The sequence below is a fragment of the Macaca thibetana genome, chromosome 15 (genome assembly GCF_024542745.1).
Source record: "Macaca thibetana thibetana isolate TM-01 chromosome 15, ASM2454274v1, whole genome shotgun sequence".
NCBI classification, from domain to species: Eukaryota; Metazoa; Chordata; class Mammalia; order Primates; family Cercopithecidae; genus Macaca; species Macaca thibetana.
In genome coordinates, this window is record NC_065592.1 from 96160885 (window position 1) to 96178877 (window position 17993).

General features: G+C 36.8%; 1 protein-coding gene across 3 annotated transcripts in view; it reads right to left on the minus strand.

Annotated features, from left to right (window-relative positions):
- The window catches only part of KIF27 (kinesin family member 27), an 85739-nt gene that overhangs the window by 41245 nt on the left and 26501 nt on the right, over positions 1-17993 (minus strand). For 2 of the 3 annotated variants that reach the window (XM_050761675.1, XM_050761677.1), the window contains exons 6-11: positions 16019-16096; positions 9786-9992; positions 7204-7373; positions 6602-6705; positions 4578-4733; positions 1406-1611 (exon numbers count right to left, since the gene is read on the minus strand). In XM_050761675.1, coding sequence (XP_050617632.1) covers positions 1406-1611; positions 4578-4733; positions 6602-6705; positions 7204-7373; positions 9786-9992; positions 16019-16096 — 921 coding nt within the window. The remainder of the gene's footprint in view (positions 1-1405; positions 1612-4577; positions 4734-6601; positions 6706-7203; positions 7374-9785; positions 9993-16018; positions 16097-17993) is intronic. The other variant, XM_050761676.1, reaches the window with a different exon arrangement.

Genomic DNA, 17993 nt, shown 5'->3' on the forward strand with positions numbered 1-17993 from the left:
AGTTGCAGTGGGCTGAGATATATGCCAGTATGATATGTTAAGAGTACTGAAAACTGGTATTGTCATCACCACTATGGGACTCTGACTGAGTTATTTTGCCTTTCTAAACCTTTGTTTCCACATTTGTAAAATGACTAAAAATGCCCACTTCAAAGGATTAAATAATGCATATAAACCATTTGGTATGTATCCTCCTTATCCCCATGAGTAGTGCATGGATATGTCAAAGGTACAAAATTTCTAAAACTATGTCTTGTTTCTGTCCTCTGCTGTATCAGATGTTTCTTTTGAGGTAAAGTTCTACACCTTTCATTTCCTTTCCTTATCAGTACTCTTAGCAGAAAAGGATATACAGCCGAAGCAAAGCATGGAAAGGTGAATTCCAAAGTAGAAATAACTATTCTGAAGGAAAATGGAAGGTGTGACATACATAACCACCCTATGTCCTCCTTTAAGCAGTTCAAACATTCAAGTCATATTATTTTAACTTGATGTTGACTTGAGAAGCTATTTAGGTAACAACTTTTAGTGGAAATATCCAGATGTTTGAGGTGGCATTAGAAACCCCAGGAGGGACTTTTCTGGCCTGTCACACGAGAATATCCCGGTATATTACAATATACCAGGCACACCAGAGGTATATTGTAAACACCTATTTTGTTGAAAGCAAATAACTGTGGCATAGTTCAGCAATAATAATAATGCTGTGAATAGATTAATTACAACTCTACCTATAATGGAAAAATATAAATATAACACGAAAGCAGTAGATCATGAGAGGTAAAGAAATAGAGGAGGCATCCTAGAAAGTTCATTATGATCAGACTAACAAAGCACTGTGACTATCTCCAAAGCACCTGGAAATGGCTTCTTCACACAAAATCTCTATGTGATGGAATATTTCTCACAGAATAGAATGTTTAACTGTAGCTATTTCTAAAGTTAAAGCTAAAACCAGGCATTAGGAAGTTAAGGATGAGTCACAGTACACAAAGTTATTAACCCTTCTTAAGCCAATCAGTTATGGTTTCAGAAAACCATATCTCGAAATAGTTCTCATTTGTTGAGTGTCTACAAAGTGTCATATATGTACCAGCTGTTTTATTTGTATTATTTAACCATTATTTAATCCTTTGTCCTTCAGGAAAAAAACACTATTTTGTGGTTATCTTTATTTCTTACCATGTGGTTTTTTGATATGAAGATTGAAAGAATATACTTCTTGAATGAAGAAATATACTACCCAGATTGTAAAATATGTAAATCGACCAGCACACTAGAAAAGTTGACACCCAGTTTCTCTTGCTGGTATAAACTGAATCCCACTTCTTTCCCAACTCAGTACAAGAACCCTCAGAAGCAAGAAAGCTTAAATAAGTTTTCTCAATTACATTTTTTAAATTACCTGAACTCTCAGCTTTGCAGCATCCATCTTTTTACGGAACTCTTTCTGTAATTTTACCTTCATTGCAACATCAGAAAGATCTTTGTTTTCCAGCTCCTGTAGCTGCTTTTGTGTTTCAGTTAGTTCGACTTTTGCCTGTTCTGCGTCATGCTCTAGCTTTGTTACTTTCAAAGAATACTGCTTGCTTACAGACTTGGCATCGTTACCTTAACCATAATAATAATAATTATTAGTATAAATTATGTAAAAAGAAGTTAAACATCAAAAACATAAAAATACTCTACTCTAAAATCCAGCCAGGCAGTGATATTATTTAAGGCATAGCATTAAAAACCCAGTTGTCCCCACCCACCCCCATCAAACACAGCTTGCCATCAGGCCTCTTAATGATTAATTCCTTAATGATTGTTTCCATCTGCGGCCAGTCTCACTGGTTCAATCTTTGGCGTTTAGAGTGACATTTCTGGTCCTCTGAATTTGTAGTTGAGCTTTGCTGGCATCAAACTCAGTTAAGAAGGATATTTGGAGTGACTGTCCTCTTGCTTAGTATACTCCAGCCTCCTGCTACCAATAATCTGTCTCCTTGAATTCCTTTTTTAAATTACTATGAAAATTTTTAAATATAACAAAAGAAATAATAAAATGAATCCCCATCATCCAGATTTAAAAGTTATCAAGATTTTGTCACAGCTGCTTCAAATATGCCTTTTGTTTTACTTTGCTTACATATTATAAAGCAATCCCAGATGTCATTTCATCTAACCTATACATACTTCATTTTGTTAAATTCCTTTTACTTATACATACTGCAATCAGCATTCATACAAAATATGGACATAACCAAAAAGTCATTATCACACTAACAATATTAATACCAATCAGCCCATATTCAGACTTTCCCAATTGTCTCAAAATGTATTTCACAATTGGTTTAACCAGGATCTAAACAAAGTCCACAATACATTTGATTGTTATATCTCTTAAGAATCTTTTCATCCAAAGCTGACTCTCCTTTTTCACTAACCTCAACTTATTCAATATTAATTCCTTTTACATTCTTTTCTTATTAATATATAGAACAGAAAAAATAGAATATAGATATTTCTATATCTCTTTTTATTCTAAGTCCAGCTAGTGACCCTAAAAGCTTGGTTTTGATTTGCTCTGAATAGGCAACTGTCCCTGAACTAGACTGGCAAACTCGTGGCAGTAAAAAATAGGAGTCTAAAGCTCAGGGGATGAATAATCACCAGAGACAGTTAATTACACTATATATTTATTTAGAAAGAGTCTCGCTCTGTCACCCAGGTTAGAGTGCAGTGGTGCAATCTCCTCTCACTGCCACCTCCGCCTCCTGGCTTCCAGCAATTCTCCTGCCTCCCAAGTAGCTGGGACTATAGGCACATGCCACCATGCCCAGCTAATTTTTGTATTTTTAGTAGAGACAGGGTTTCACCATGTTGGCCAGGTTGGTCTCGAACTCCTGATCTCAAATGATCCGCCCACCTCGGCCTCCCAAAGTGCTGGGATTACAGGCGTGAACCACTATACCCAGCCTATTATACTATTTATATAGCTGGTTATACTGCTATCCAAAAATACTCATCATTTTTTGATAAAAGTTATTTGACTAAATGCATTGTGAACTGTCCTCTGACTCTAATTTACGATTACTTGACTAACTTTAAAATACATACAACTACTATATTTTAACAAATCATTTTGGACTATTCATTAATTGTTCAACACACCAATATTTTATGAACCACTAAAAAAATACAGTGCCAATTACAACATGTTTATTTTATTTTTTTGAGACGGGGTCTCGCTCTGTCACCTAGGCTGGAGTGCAGTGGTGCAATCATGACTCACTGCAGCCTTGACCTCTGGGGCTCAACCAGTCCTCCTACCTCAGCCTCCCAAGTAGCTGCACTACAGGCATGTGCCACCAAGCCCAGTACGCACCTGTAGTTTTTATAAAATTTTTTTGCAGTGTATTAGACTTGATAAAATATAGTATAGATGTCCTGTTATTACTTACTGCCAACTACTTAGTTGGCAGAAGTAGCTGCTATTCAAGAGAAATCTTCAGTGAGAGAGCATTAAGGGCATTAAGTTTTTTGTGTTTTGGTTTTTTTTGGTTTTTTTTTTTGACATTTTTTAAGAAGCATCCTCTGCTTAGCTACTTTCCCAAAGCTTTCTCCTTTCTCATTCCTAGTGACATGTGTGCTATGCATCATTCTAGCTCCAGTTACCCAGATGTTTAAATTAGTTTGACCATGCTGCTTCCTCACAGGCAGGATCTAACCCCAGTTGACCCCTCTTAGGAGTATCTAGGAGCTGATCTAGAATCAGGGTACTGCCTGTGGAAGTTGAGGATATTTACCCACTAGAATCAACGACTTTCTTTCAGAAAGGTTATCTTACTATGTATCTCACTAAACAAGCATGTTTTTGTAGCCTGGTATACCCAATGTGGTTGCATTAAAATAGAGGATACCAGAGCTTACACAGAGAAGACCCTTTTCTTGCTCATTAGAACCAAGGGCAATTTGGAGCTTTCCTAAAAATCCTCAGAGATGGTGACTATCAAAAGTGTCAGTGAGTGCTTACTTTTCAATGCCCTCTCACTGAAGACTTCTCTTGAATAGCAGCTGCTTCTGCCAACTAATAACAACAGGACATCTATACTATATTTTATCAATTCTAATACACTGCAAAAAAAAATTTATAAAACTACTGGTGCGTACTGGGCATGGTGCCACATGCCTGTAGTCCCAGCTACTTGGGAGGCTGAGGTAGGAGGACTGGTTGAGCCCCAGAGGTCAAGGCTGCAGTGAGTCATGACTGCACCACTGCACTCCAGCCTAGGTGACAGAGCAAGACCCTGTCTCAAAAAAATGAACATGTTGTCATTGGCACATTAAGTGCCACAGAATTTCAGCACAATGCAGAGTTCACACTGGTTAGAACAATTCAGAGGTGAAATCCCAAAAGAACAAAATTCTTTTGATAACTAACCTCCACACATTGGCCTAAAAACTCACCTTCTTACACCAATCCAAGCTAAGTGGATAGATCTGAGCTTCAAAAACTAAAGTAACTGTTACACATCAGAAGCAATTTTAGAAGATTTCTTTCCCATATAAGCTGGTTCACAAGATACTATTACCTGTTTTTATTAATTCTTTAATCAGATCTTCCTTCATCTTGATGTTAATTGTAAGTTCTCTCATTTTTTGTTTAGCTTCAGTAAGTATGCGTTCTGAATTCTTTAATTTTTGCAAATTCAATTCTTGACTCTCCTGGAGATAATCAATCTTTAAATCTTAAAAAAAAAACACAGAAATAAAACTATCTGCTGGTAAAATATTCAACAGAAGTAGAGTTAAAAAAAGAAAAGCAGACACAAAAGCAATTTAGAGGTGGCAGTGGAAGAGACAAAAAAGAAGGGAAGGAAAAAGGGGAAAAAATACACAGCAATTGGGACTCTAGCATTACAGCTTATAGTAAGAGTTTTTATTTTCTTACAAATTAATACATATATGTATATATTCTTTCATAATATTCCATAGGTTCAGACACACAGTTTCTCACTGCCTTTAACATGAGTTATTTGAGACAGGTGTAAAATTTCCAGATGGATAGAGGGGTGAATTTGTTTCCTATCAACTTCTACTTTTATTGTAATTGGAGAATGCAGACTATACCAGGCTACTCAGAGTGTGGTCTAGCACTGTTTGTTACTGCCTGCACCAGAATGTAAATCAACTATGTCACTAGGTATACTGCTGTAGTTCAGGTGACATTTTTTTCATAGCCAGACTTTCTCAAGGAAGAAACTAATGTAAGCTCATTTACATTCCAACGTAAGTTTTTTTCCTGGTTGCAGAGCAGTAACAAACAGCTCAAGCATGGCTGCTTGAGTAGCATTTACCTTTATTATTTCCACATTTTTATATTTATTTTAGTTATACTTAAATTTTTGGCTCATAAAGCCACGTATAGGTTCTTAAAGAGATGCTCTACATTTTCAAAGTGTAGCACTTACGTTATTTATATTCCCAATTCCCTTATTTTTTGTGGGTCAATCACACATTGACCAAGAGAGATGAGTTAATAAAATCTACTACTACCAGCTGGGCACAGTGGCTCATGCCTGTAATCCCAGCACTTTGGGAGGTCAAGGTGTGCAGATCACAAGGTCAGAAGTTTGAGGCCAGCCTGGCCAACACAGTGAAACCCCATCTCTACTAAAAACACAAAAATTAACTGGGTGTGGCGGCACACACCTGTAGTCCCAGCTACTTGGGAGGCTGAGGCAGGAGAATCGCTTGAACCTGGGAGGCGGAGGCTGCAGTGAGCCGACACCACACCACTGCACTCCAGCCTGAGTGACAGAGAGAGACTCCATCTAAAAAAAAAAAAAAGTTGTGAAAACTATAGGTGATTTTTTTTTTCTTTTGAGGTAGGGTCTTGCTCTGTTGCCTAGACTAGAGTGCAGCGGTGTGATCTCGGCTCACAATAGCCTCGAACTCCTGGGCTCAAGCGATTCTCCCACCTCAGCCTCCCTCCTGAGTAGGTACGCACTACCACGCTCAGCTAATTTTCTGTAGAGAGACGATCTCACTATGTTGCTCAGGCTGGCCTCAAACTCCTGGCCTTAAGCAATTCTCCCGTTTCAGCCTCTCAAAGCACTGGGATTATAGGCATAAGCTACTATATGTGGCTCGTAAATGTTTTTGATGTTGTTATTGATGCATAAAAATTCTTAGCAGTTGTGTACTAAAACATTACCAGCACCCAGTACACTAATTGGGCTCTAATGCCACATACATAATTGATGTTAGGCACAAGTCCCAGTGAAGGAGTAGACACCTAGTACAATTACTTATACTGTACTTTAACATCATTAGGAATACAAAGCATATCAATTGAAGTCTGAATATAAAAATCCTTATTCTGAGGGAGTAAGCCTATATCTCTAGCCATAATTAATTGATAGAAAATCTTTTTTATTAAGGAGTAAAAGAGGTAAAACAGAGAACATAAAAGAAGTTCTACCAACCAGAAAAGCATTTGTACCAAGTTCTGGTCTTTGAGAATTCCTGGATGTTTCTTAGAAACTATCAACTGAGGAAAAAAATAAGTGTCCTATAACCATTAGGTCTACATTATTTAAGAAAATCTATGTACCTTCATTCTCCAAATTTGACTTTTGTGTTTCATCCTGAGTATCATTCAGTTCAACAAGGGAACAAACAGAGTCTGGCTTCTGAATCCATGAACGACTTCTACATCTAAAAAAAAAAAAACAGAAAGTTAACTCACTTGTTAGCGTTTTCTAATCTGCCCTCAAATTAGTTTTCCCAGAAAGTGACAGTAATGTTAAAAAATTATTAATTACATTTAAAAACAGAATGTCACTAATATTGCTTAAAATAAAAGGATGCCCCCCCACCCATGTTGAATCAGTAGAAAAGTCATGTTTGTTGCCACCGTGGCAGCAGAATAAGGAAATCCAAAAAAAAAAAAAAAAAAAAATTCCCTCTGAAAATTAGAATCTAATTATTATAAAAGCTCTAAAAGCAAAATTATTTTTCAGTTAGTCTATAAGACTGATGATTTGTGTTCAAATACTATTTTCATAACACATTAGATGATAGTACATTTAGCAAAAGTTACCTACTCTTATATTAAACATAAAAGATATACTCCAATGGAAAAAACCTACACTTCTATATTTATTGCAGCATATAATTCTAAATATTTATTAAATCAGTGTATATTTAACATACCTAGTTCCAGATTTCTCTTGGCCTTCCGATTCTTCATCATCACTGTTATCAGAAAATTGGCAGTGGAGGACCTCATCTTGTTCTTCTATGTGACCCAACAGCATCCGACTTCGTGTTCGAAACCCAGCAAATATTCGATCCAGAGAGTACACAGGCGGACTTGTGTGGACCTTCCGAGTGATTCCCCCACCCAACAACAAAAAAGTGATATTTTAAAAGTCTAATTTTATCCTATTATTCTCGATGCTGTTAAAGGAGTTATTAGGTTGGCACTCTTAAAATAGCCAATCACTGGAAAATGCTCCCCTCAAACAAAAGTCAAAATTAATTTAACGATACTTTGTGCCTCACAGACAAATACTTCTTTCAGAGTATACACAGCTCCTCCTCTTCTGGACAACTCTTCTATCTTCACTTATGGAAAATAGTATTCAAAAATTAAACGAAAAGCACGCATGGAAAACATTCCAGCTCTTAAACACAGCACAGACACACCCCAACAAATGTGCCCGCTTCCCCATCTTCCCAGTTCAGAACACCTGGAGAACTGTGGTGCTCCAATCCAAATCCCGCCACAGGAAGAAACCCAGAGCCATCTCCACTCCCTCTGCCAGGGCAATATTCCTAATTTGAATACCACAATGTATATACTTATTCTTTATATATGGTGGTTAGGTATAGCTGAATTAAGGCTCTAGGAAAAATATTTAATATATGTCATAGGACAAATAAAATTGTATGGCTAGCCTGTGAATTTTCTATAGTATAACATTCTTCTATTGGAAATGCACTTTAAATTCTCAAAAAAAAAAAAAAGACCTTGGAAAACAACAACAACAAATTAGAAATTGCCTTTATACCTTTGTTCTGGTTTCTATTACAAAATATTTCCTTTTCATCACCTCTGTAACCAAACCTCCTCGAGATGACTTCTCACAAAAGGCAATAAAATCTTAGAGGAGACAGTCCATTTATCAATATAAATTATTATAAGCTGTTAAATTGTAACATATAGTGGAATATGAGTATCACACGGTGTTTAGGATTCAATCACTTGACAACAGGCCCCCGTCATGAATTGTCTCCTAAAAAATCCTACCTGATTCTGAAAATCATCTTATATCTGATTTTTGTGCTTCTGCTGTCAGTCACCTAATTAGATCATCTGTCACATCGGCATCATGATAGACAGGGGTAAAGTTTTTCAGGTGGCCTCCCAGTGGGAAATGAGGGAGGGGAATTATTTAAGGAAAAACCAACTCAACAAGTACTGATCTAACGAGTACAACATACTAGACATGGCTATTTTATTCCATAACTGGCAGGCATCTAGTTTTCTCTTCTGAGAGTGTGGGAATTATTTAAGGAGCAAATAATAAAACCTTTTGTTCAGAAACTTCATTCTCTGGGATTGTAATTTCCTTTTAAAATTTCTTTTTACAAAGAAAACCAAATGTCCAGAGCTATTATAGTATTCATACCACCCAAGGCTGCTATTATAGTATTCACACCACCCAAGGCTGCTATTATAGTATTCATACAACCCAAGGTTGCCTGATGCAAAGTCCATGGCACTGCTCATATATCACTTGCCTTTCATTTCTTATCCCTCTGACTGTAACAACCAGAAGGATCTTCACGTAAACAAATCATTTCCCTTCATAAAATGAGGAAATAGAAAGCAGAATTCATGAACCTGCTAAACCAAAACTTATGAATCTGCTAATTAAATCTTTTCCATAATAGAGACTCCTTAATAATTCTTAAAACTGTGTGTGTATATATTTACCAACCACACAAACTAAAATTCATATTGATATTTATACTGTCTTGATTATGTCTACTTGGTAAGACTGAATAACATATAAATATTATTTCAAAAATAATGACAGACCAAATAAGTTGAAATAAATACCCTCTAACATCTCAATTTTGTGTGGTTAAAGGAAGAAATAAATTCATGTAGATATTAAACTTGGTCATGTCTGAAGATATCATGGCAAAGGATACCTTTTTGACATTGATGAGGTATAGAGATTATCTCCATCCAACTATTCCCTCCAAATGTAACTATGTATTCTCTTGTTTATTCGTTTTTTTATTAGAAAGAAGTATGCTTAGGCCGGGCGCGGTGGCTCAAGCCTGTAATCCCAGCACTTTGGGAGGCCGAGACGGGTGGATCACGAGGTCAGGAGATCAAGACCATCCTGGCTAACACGGTGAAACCCCGTCTCTACTAAAAAATACAAAAAACTAGCCGGGCGAGGTGGCGGGCGCCTGTAGTCCCAGCTACACAGGAGGCTGAGGCAGGAGAATGGCGTAAACCCGGGAGGCGGAGCTTGCAGTGAGCTGAGATCTGGCCACTGCACTCCAGCCCGGGCGACATTGCGAGACTCCGTCTCAAAAAAAAAAAAAAAAAAAAAAAAAAAAGAAAGAAGTATGCTTAAAAGAAAAGGTATACACAAAATTCCATAAAACCTAACAAAAAAAAAATCTGCTGAGACTGTACAAATACACTGTGATATTATAGCTAAAATTTTTTTAATCTCAAAATAAGAAAAAGATTAATGTTTGGACTTTACCTTCCTGGAATCTTGTCTTGATGGGATATAAATATAATGCCCCAAACGAGTATCAAATGGTACAGTATATGGTCTCTTTTCAGGGATCCTGGCATCTGGCCCATCTCCACAATTTTCTTTAGCTGAAGAAGTCACTGACAGGTTAAGTCTTGTTAGTTCTTCACTCAGTTGATCCACAAGAAGTTGTTGTTCTATTATTTTTTCATTCTTTGTAGAAAACAGATGAAAATTTTTAAAATACAGCACTTCAGTACATTTAGATTATGATTAAAAATGAATTTTACGGCCGGGCGCGGTGGCTCAAGCCTGTAATCCCAGCACTTTGGGAGGCCGAGACGGGCGGATCACGAGGTCAGGAGATGGAGACCATCCTGGCTAACACGGTGAAACCCCGTCTCTACTAAAAAATACAAAAAACTAGCCGGGCGAGGTGGCGGGCGCCTGTAGTCCCAGCTACTCGGGAGGCTGAGGCAGGAGAATGGCTAAACCCGGGAGGCGGAGCTTGCAGTGAGCTGAGATCCGGCCACTGCACTCCAGCCCGGGCGACAGAGCCAGACTCCGTCTCAAAAAAAAAAAAATGAATTTTACATTGACCAAAATCACAACTATTTTAATAAACAGTCAATTCTCATTTATCCAGAGACTAGCCTTCTGGTGTTCACAAGTAATTAACATTGTTCTAAGTGGTAAAACCTTTTTAATACTAAGGAGCAACAAACACAGCCAAACAAGTTAAATACTCAAAGATAACTCCCCATCCACTGTGACTGGTTGCTTTGCCAACCTGAAGCACTTTGATTAGCTATTTTTATTAAAGCATGGACTTTCTGAGTGAAATCCAAGAAGTAAAAAGAAACAAAAAAGTTGAAAAAGTGGAGAAAGAATTGTAGACAGCAGAGTTTGCAGCAAAGGAGGCAGAAGGAGGTAACAAGCACAGGAAGTGAAAGCCTCAGTGAAAAAGGAAGCCAAAAGCACAGAGACAGAAGATAGCCAACTGACAGTCCTGAGAGGAAGAAGAAACTGGAAATCAAAGGCAGAACAAATTGTATATCAGGAATGTGTGTGTGTGTTTGTGTGTGTATGTGGTTTAGTTTTGTGTATCCTCTAAAGAAAATTTTTGAAGTGTATCAAATCCAGAAAGCTCTAATGTCAATCTTTGTTTTATAAGCACAAATTTATGTAAATAAGAAACAGTCATTCATCTTAATACTTCACATGCACTACAATATTTAAATAGGAAAAAAAAACCCTTACATTTTCATTGTATAAATGCTAAGCAATAAAAATGCAACCTTACTTAAAAATCATATATTCAGATAATTGAAATATACAACATCAATGGCATATAAATTGGAAAGGATTCAATGGAGTTCTTACATTGTCTGGGAAAAGGATAAAAGTACCAATTAATATTAGAGTACACGGTATACTCTCTAGGATAACCACTAAAAAAAAGAGTAAAACTATAACTTCTAAGTTAGTGGAGAAAACAACAGAAAAGGAAAAAATAACCAACGATTCAAAAGAGGGAAAAAGGAACACAGAGGAGGAAGGATAAATAAAAGGCACAATGGTGGATTTTTACCAAAACAATAATTATGTTAAATTAATAAATGAATTAAATAATGAAATTAAAAGATAAAGACTATCAGAAAGGATTTTAAAATTATCTAACCATATGCTGCTTACAAGAAACATATCTAAAATAGACACAGAAAGATTAAAAATAAGATAGAAAAAGAGATACCATGTAAATATTAATCAAAAGAAAGCTGGTGTAGCTGTAGTAATGTCAGGGTGGACTTTAAGGCAAAACTCATTAGAAGAGATAAGAAGAAGTAAAAAAGGATTAAAAGAGCAATTCACCAGGATGGTATAACAATTCTACATTTGTATGCACTTAATAACACAGCTTCAATATTTATAATGCAAAAACTATCAGCACTTCATGAAGAAATAAGACAAATCCAAAATTATAGTAGGGCTGGGCACAGTGGTTCACACCTGTAATCCCAGCATGTTGGGAGGCCAAGGCCAGTAGATCACTTGAGCCCGAGAGTTTGAGAGCAGCCTGGATGACATGGCGAAGAACCCCTTGTCTACAAAAAATACAAAAATTAGCAGGGCATTGTGGTATGCACCTGTGGTCCCAGCTACTCAGGAGGCTGAAGTGGGATTGCTTGAGCTCAGGAGGTTGCGGCTGCAATGACTCATGATCGTGCCACTGTGTCCCAGCCTGGGTGACAGAGTGGAGATCTGTCATAGTGGGAGATTTCAACATCACTTTATAAATTACTGATATAACAAAAAGACTTCCATGGTGAGTAAAAAATGTAGATTTGAATAATAGGATTAATAGTACCCAATGATTACAGAATGCATATACTTCTCAAGTACCTCTGTAACATTTAGAAAAATTTGCTTTATTCTGAGCCAAAAAGCAAGTTTCAATACATTCAAAGGACTGAAATCAGAGATAGTATGTTATCTGATCACAATGCAATAAAAATTGATAAAACAAAAATAAATCCCCTATGTCCTATAAATAAAATAACTAGGTTATTCACAAGTCAAAAAACAAAAAGTCACAATGAAAATTAGGAAACATTTTGAGCTCAATGTGGAGGGCAAGTCAAGATGAACTTAGAAATATATAATGTTAGGCCAGGCGCGGTGACTCAAGCCTGTAATCCCAGCACTTTGGGAGACTGAGACGGGCAGATCACAAGGTCAGGAGATTGAGACCATCCTGGCTAACACGATGAAACCCTGTCTCTACTAAAAAACACAAAAATTAGCCGGACGCAGTGGCGGGTGCCTGTAGTCCCAGCTACTCGGGAGGCTGAGGCAGGAGAACGGCGTGAACCCAGGAGGCGGAGCTTGCAGTGAGCTGAGATTCGGCCACTGCACTCCAGCCTGGGCGACAGAGTAAGACTCCGTCTCAAAAAAAAAAAAAAGAAATATATAATGTTAAATGCATATGTCAAAGAAGAGAAGCTAAAATTTAATATACTAAATATTCATCTAAAGATGTTAAAAAGATAGCAGAAGGTTACCCCAAAAGTAGAAGGAATTAAATAATAAAGGGCAGAAATTAGTGAAATAGTGAACAAACTAATGAAATAATAAACAAACATACACTAGTGAGGATTAACAAAGCCAAAAATTGTCTCTTGAGGAGACTAATGAATTGGTAATTTTACTAGTGAAACTGCAAGAAAAAAAAGTGAGAGAAGGCACAAATAATCAGGAATGAAAAAGGGGACATGTGACTACACAGCTAAAGATATTAACGAATAAAAGACTATCATAAACAAACTTATGCCAATACATTCGAAAATTAGATACAATGGTCAAATTCCTAGAAAAATAAACCTTATCAAAACTGGAGGAAAAGAAAATACTAATATAATTTAATTCATAAAACATACCCCCAAAGAAAATTTCAAGTCCCAAATGCCTCACAGGCTAATTCAACCAAACATTTAAGAAAGAAATAATACCAATTTTTCACACACCCTTCCAGGTATAGGGGGACATTAAATAATCCATATTATGAGGCCAGCATAACTTGTTATAATATCTGACAAGAATATTATGAGAAAGAAAAATATAGGACAAGCTCACTGACAAATATAAACATCACACTAGCAAACAAAATCTAGGTCAATCGTACAGAAGAGTTAACATAGCAGACCCGACTGCTATCTTTTAGAAGACCTGCTATGAGGTTGTCAGATGTCTGAGAACTTGGATTTTGGGAGTGTTCCTAAACGCTCTGGTAATACTGACTCACTGTGCTCAACTATTTGCACAATCAATGTGGTTTATGCTGTACTCCTGCTTTCCTTCAGGTAGTCTGGGACTTTGGTTCATGCTGGGCAAAGGGTGCCTTCACGACCCATCCATCCTCAATATAACCCATAGGCACCAAGTCTACTTAGTTTCCCTGGCAGATAACATTTTATAGGTGTTGTCACCACTCATTGCTGGGGGATTAAGCACATCCTCTGTGACTCTGCTGAGAGACAAGTCTTAGAAGTTTGTGCCTGGTTTCCTCCAGACTTTGTTCCATGTGTCTTTTTCCTTTGCTGATCTTGCTCTGCATTTTTTCACTGTAATAAATCCTAGCCAGGAGAATGAATATATATTGAGTTCTCCTAGTACGTCATCCAATGTGAGGGTGGTTTTGGGGAACCTCCAATACAACAGTACATCACAATATCAACAACAAAAAGGGTTTATTCCAGGAATAAAAGATTGGTTAAAAATCAGATCAATCAGTGTAATTCACCATATTAGCAGAATAAGGAAGAAAAATCATATGATAAAGAAAAACCATTTGATAAAAATCAATATCCATTCATAATAAAAATTCTCAGTAATTTCCTTAGTTTGAGAAACGGTAAATTAAAAATACCTATAGAAAATATAATACTTCAGAGTGAAAGTCTGAGCTTTTCCTCTATCATTGGAAACAAGACAAGGATGCCTTTTTTTTTTTTTGAGTCTTGCTCTGTCGCCCAGGCTAGAGTGCAGTGGCGCAATCTCAGCTCACTGCAAGCTCCGCCTCCTGGGTTCACGCCATTCTCCTGCCTTAGCCTCCCGAGCAGCTGGGACTACAGGTGCCTGCCACCACGCCCGGCTAATTTTTTTTGTATTTTTTAGTAGAGATGGGTTTTCACCCTGTTAGCCAGGATGGTCTCGACTCCTGACCTCATGATCCGCCCACCTCAGCCTCCCAAAGTGCTGGGATTACAGGCGTGAGCCACGGGGCCCGGCCAAGACAAGGATGCCTTCTATGACCACTTGTATTCAACACTGCATTGGAGATCCCAGCAAATACAAGAAGGTATTTTTATAACAATTTTATTGAGACAAAATTCACATACTATAGAAACCAACTATTTAAAGTATACAATATAGAAGATACAGAAGAAGAAAAAGATACAGAAGGTGAAAGGATTATAAAGGAAGAAATGAAACTTTTATTATTTGCAGATGACATAATTATAAATGAAAATCCAAAAGAATTTACAGATTTAGGATTAAAAAGCAAGTATAGGCCGGGTGCGGTGGCTAACACCTGTAATCCCAGCACTTTGGGAGGCCAAGGTAGGTAGATCATTTGAGGTCAGGAGTTCAAGACCAGACTGACTGACATGGTTGAAACCCTGTCTCTACTAAAAATACAAAAAAATTAGCTGGGCATGGTGGTGCATGCCTGTTATCCCAGCTACTCGGGAGGCTGAGGCAGGAGAAGCACTTGAACCCAGGAGGCAGAGGTTGCAGTGAGCCGAGATCATGCCACTGCACTCCAGCCTGGGTGACAGAGTAGAACTCTGTCTCAAAAAAAAAAAAAAAGCAAGTTTATAGCCAGGCGTCGTGGCAGGTGCCTGTAATCCCAGCTACGCAGGAAACTGAAGCAGGAGAATCGCTTGAGTCCGGGAGGCAGAGGTTGTAGTGAGCGGAGACTGTGCCACTGCACTCCATCCTGGGTGACACAGTGAGACTCCGTCTCAAAAAAAAAAAAAAAGAAATTACTTCCAAAATGTTTGGATCCTTTCCATTTATCTTGGGAATTTTGAAGGTTCCCCACCTGATGGTAACTGTAGGCACTCCTGATCAAAAACTGAGTTTAGTCAGGTTGCTGGATATATAAGGTATTAATATCTAAAAATTAGTACAGTTCCACATACCAACAATTAGGGAATTTGAAAAATAAAATTTTTTAAAGATTCTATTTATAGTGACAGAAAAAAAAATCAAGTACCTACAAAGAAATCTATAAATTATTTGCAATATTTCTGCACAAAAAAATGTAGGCCATTACTGAGAAAAACCAAGGGAAATCTAAGTAAATAGAGAACTATACCATGCTTATGGATTAGGAGACTCAATCAAAACATGTTCATTAATTCTAAATAGATATATAAATGTCATTCAATGTTAATTAATTAATGTTAACCAACTTGATTGAATCTTTCCGTAATGTATACATTACACTGTATTAGGAGACTCAATCAAAACATGTTCATTAATTCTAAACAGATATATAAATGTCATTCAATGTTAATTAATTAATGTTAACCAACTTGATTGAATCTTTCCGTAATGTATACATTACACTGTATCCCAGAAACATACAAAATTATTATTTGACCATGAAAAATAAATAAATGAAAATAACATTTTCATCTAAGTGAAAGAAGTCACACACAAAGGCCACTTACTGTATGATTCCAGTTATATGAAATGTTTAGAATAGGCAAATCCATAGAAGTAGAAAGTAAAGTGGTTTTTGCCGGGGGCTGAGGAAAGGAGGAAAATGAGTAGTGACTGCTAATGGATACAATATTTTCATTTTGGGTGATAAAAATATTCTAAAATTAGACGGTGTGATGGTTAGACAACTCTGTAAATACATTAAAAAATCACTGAATTGTATATTTGAAGGGCTGAATTCTATAGTATGTGAATTATATCTCAATAAAGTAGTTATTTAAAAAAATTTAAAAATTCAAATAAAATTTATATGGAACAACCAAGACATCTGGGGAGTGGGGAGGGAAGGAGAACAGCAGAAGGCCTTGATCTACAAAATATCTAGACTTATTATAAACCTACAATAAATAAGAAATGTGATCTTGGCTCAAGGATATACAAATCAACCAACAGAATAAAAGGCCAAGAAATAGACAAGAGATTCATGCACAAATGGACCATGATTTATGATAAAGATAGCACTCAAAACAGTTGCAAAAAGATGGTTTCCAATAAATGATGCTAGGACAAATGAGTATCTATATGTTTAAAAAATGAAATTTGATCTTTACTTTATTCCACACACAGAAATCAATTCCTGGGGGACTATACAGCTAAATGTGGAAGGCAAAACAATAAAGCTTCTGGAAGATAATACAGAAAGTATCCTCAGAGGAGACAATTGGGGAAAGGAAAAACTTATTAAATAGAGAACAAATATCATTAACCATAAAGAAAAAGATTGACGAATTTGATTACAACAAGAACTCTTCATCAAAGATACCACTGAGAGTAAAAGGCAAGTCACAGAAAAATTATTTGCAATCATATAAGTGACAAAGCACTCATACCCAGAATATACAACAAACTTCTACAAATTAATCTAGAAGACAGGTAACTCAGTAGAAAAACAAGCAAGAGACTTGAATGAGTACTTCACAAAAGAGGATATCCAAATAGCCAAAAATATATGAATAAAATGCTCAACCTCACTAGTCATCAGGGAAATGCAAACTAAAGCCACAATAAAATACTACATACCTACCAGATTGGCTGAGATTTAAAAATTAATAACAAATGTTGAGAAGCATATGGAACAGTGGGAATGCTCACATAGTGCTGGGTGGGAGTGTAAAATGGAAAACAATCTGGTATCACCTACAAAAGTTGAAGATACACCTATCCTATGGCCTAGCAATTCAACTCTTAGGCACAAATCTCCAAGAAATGTATGTGCATGTGCACTGAGAGACACTGAAAATTCACAAGAAAATTTCACAGAAAACCACAAATGTCCATCAAACAGTAGAACAGAAAATAAATTGTGGTATAGTCATACAATAAAATCCTATGTAGCTATAAAACTAAACAAACCACAGCCACACATTACAGATAAAATATTAGAATTTACAGAAAAAATATTACAATTAAAAAGTGGATGAATCATAATAATGTTCCACAAAGCAGCCAGATACTGAATAAGCTATACTGAATAAATTAATAAAAATTCCAAAACCTAAACTGGAGTGTTGAAGGATACATATTTAGATAGTAAAACCGTAAGAAAAGCAAAGCAATGATTACCATGGAAGTCAAGAGAGTGGTTGTCTTTGAGGAAGAGGCACTAAGAATTTTGAGGTGCTGGCAGTTAGCAATTTCTTGACCTGGTGGTGGTTACCCAGCTGTTCTCTTTGTGATAAATCACTGATTAATACGTATTGTTTTGTATATACTTTAGTTTTATGTTTTTAAATTATTATACAATTAGGGCCAGGCATGGTGACTCATGCCTGCAATCAATCTCAGCACTTTGGGAAGCTGAGGTGGTACGATCACTGAGCCCAGGAGTTCGAGACCAGCTTGAGCAACACAGTGAGACCCCATCTCCACAAAAAAATCAGAAAATTAGCTGGGCATGGTGGCATGCACCTGTGGTTGCAGCTA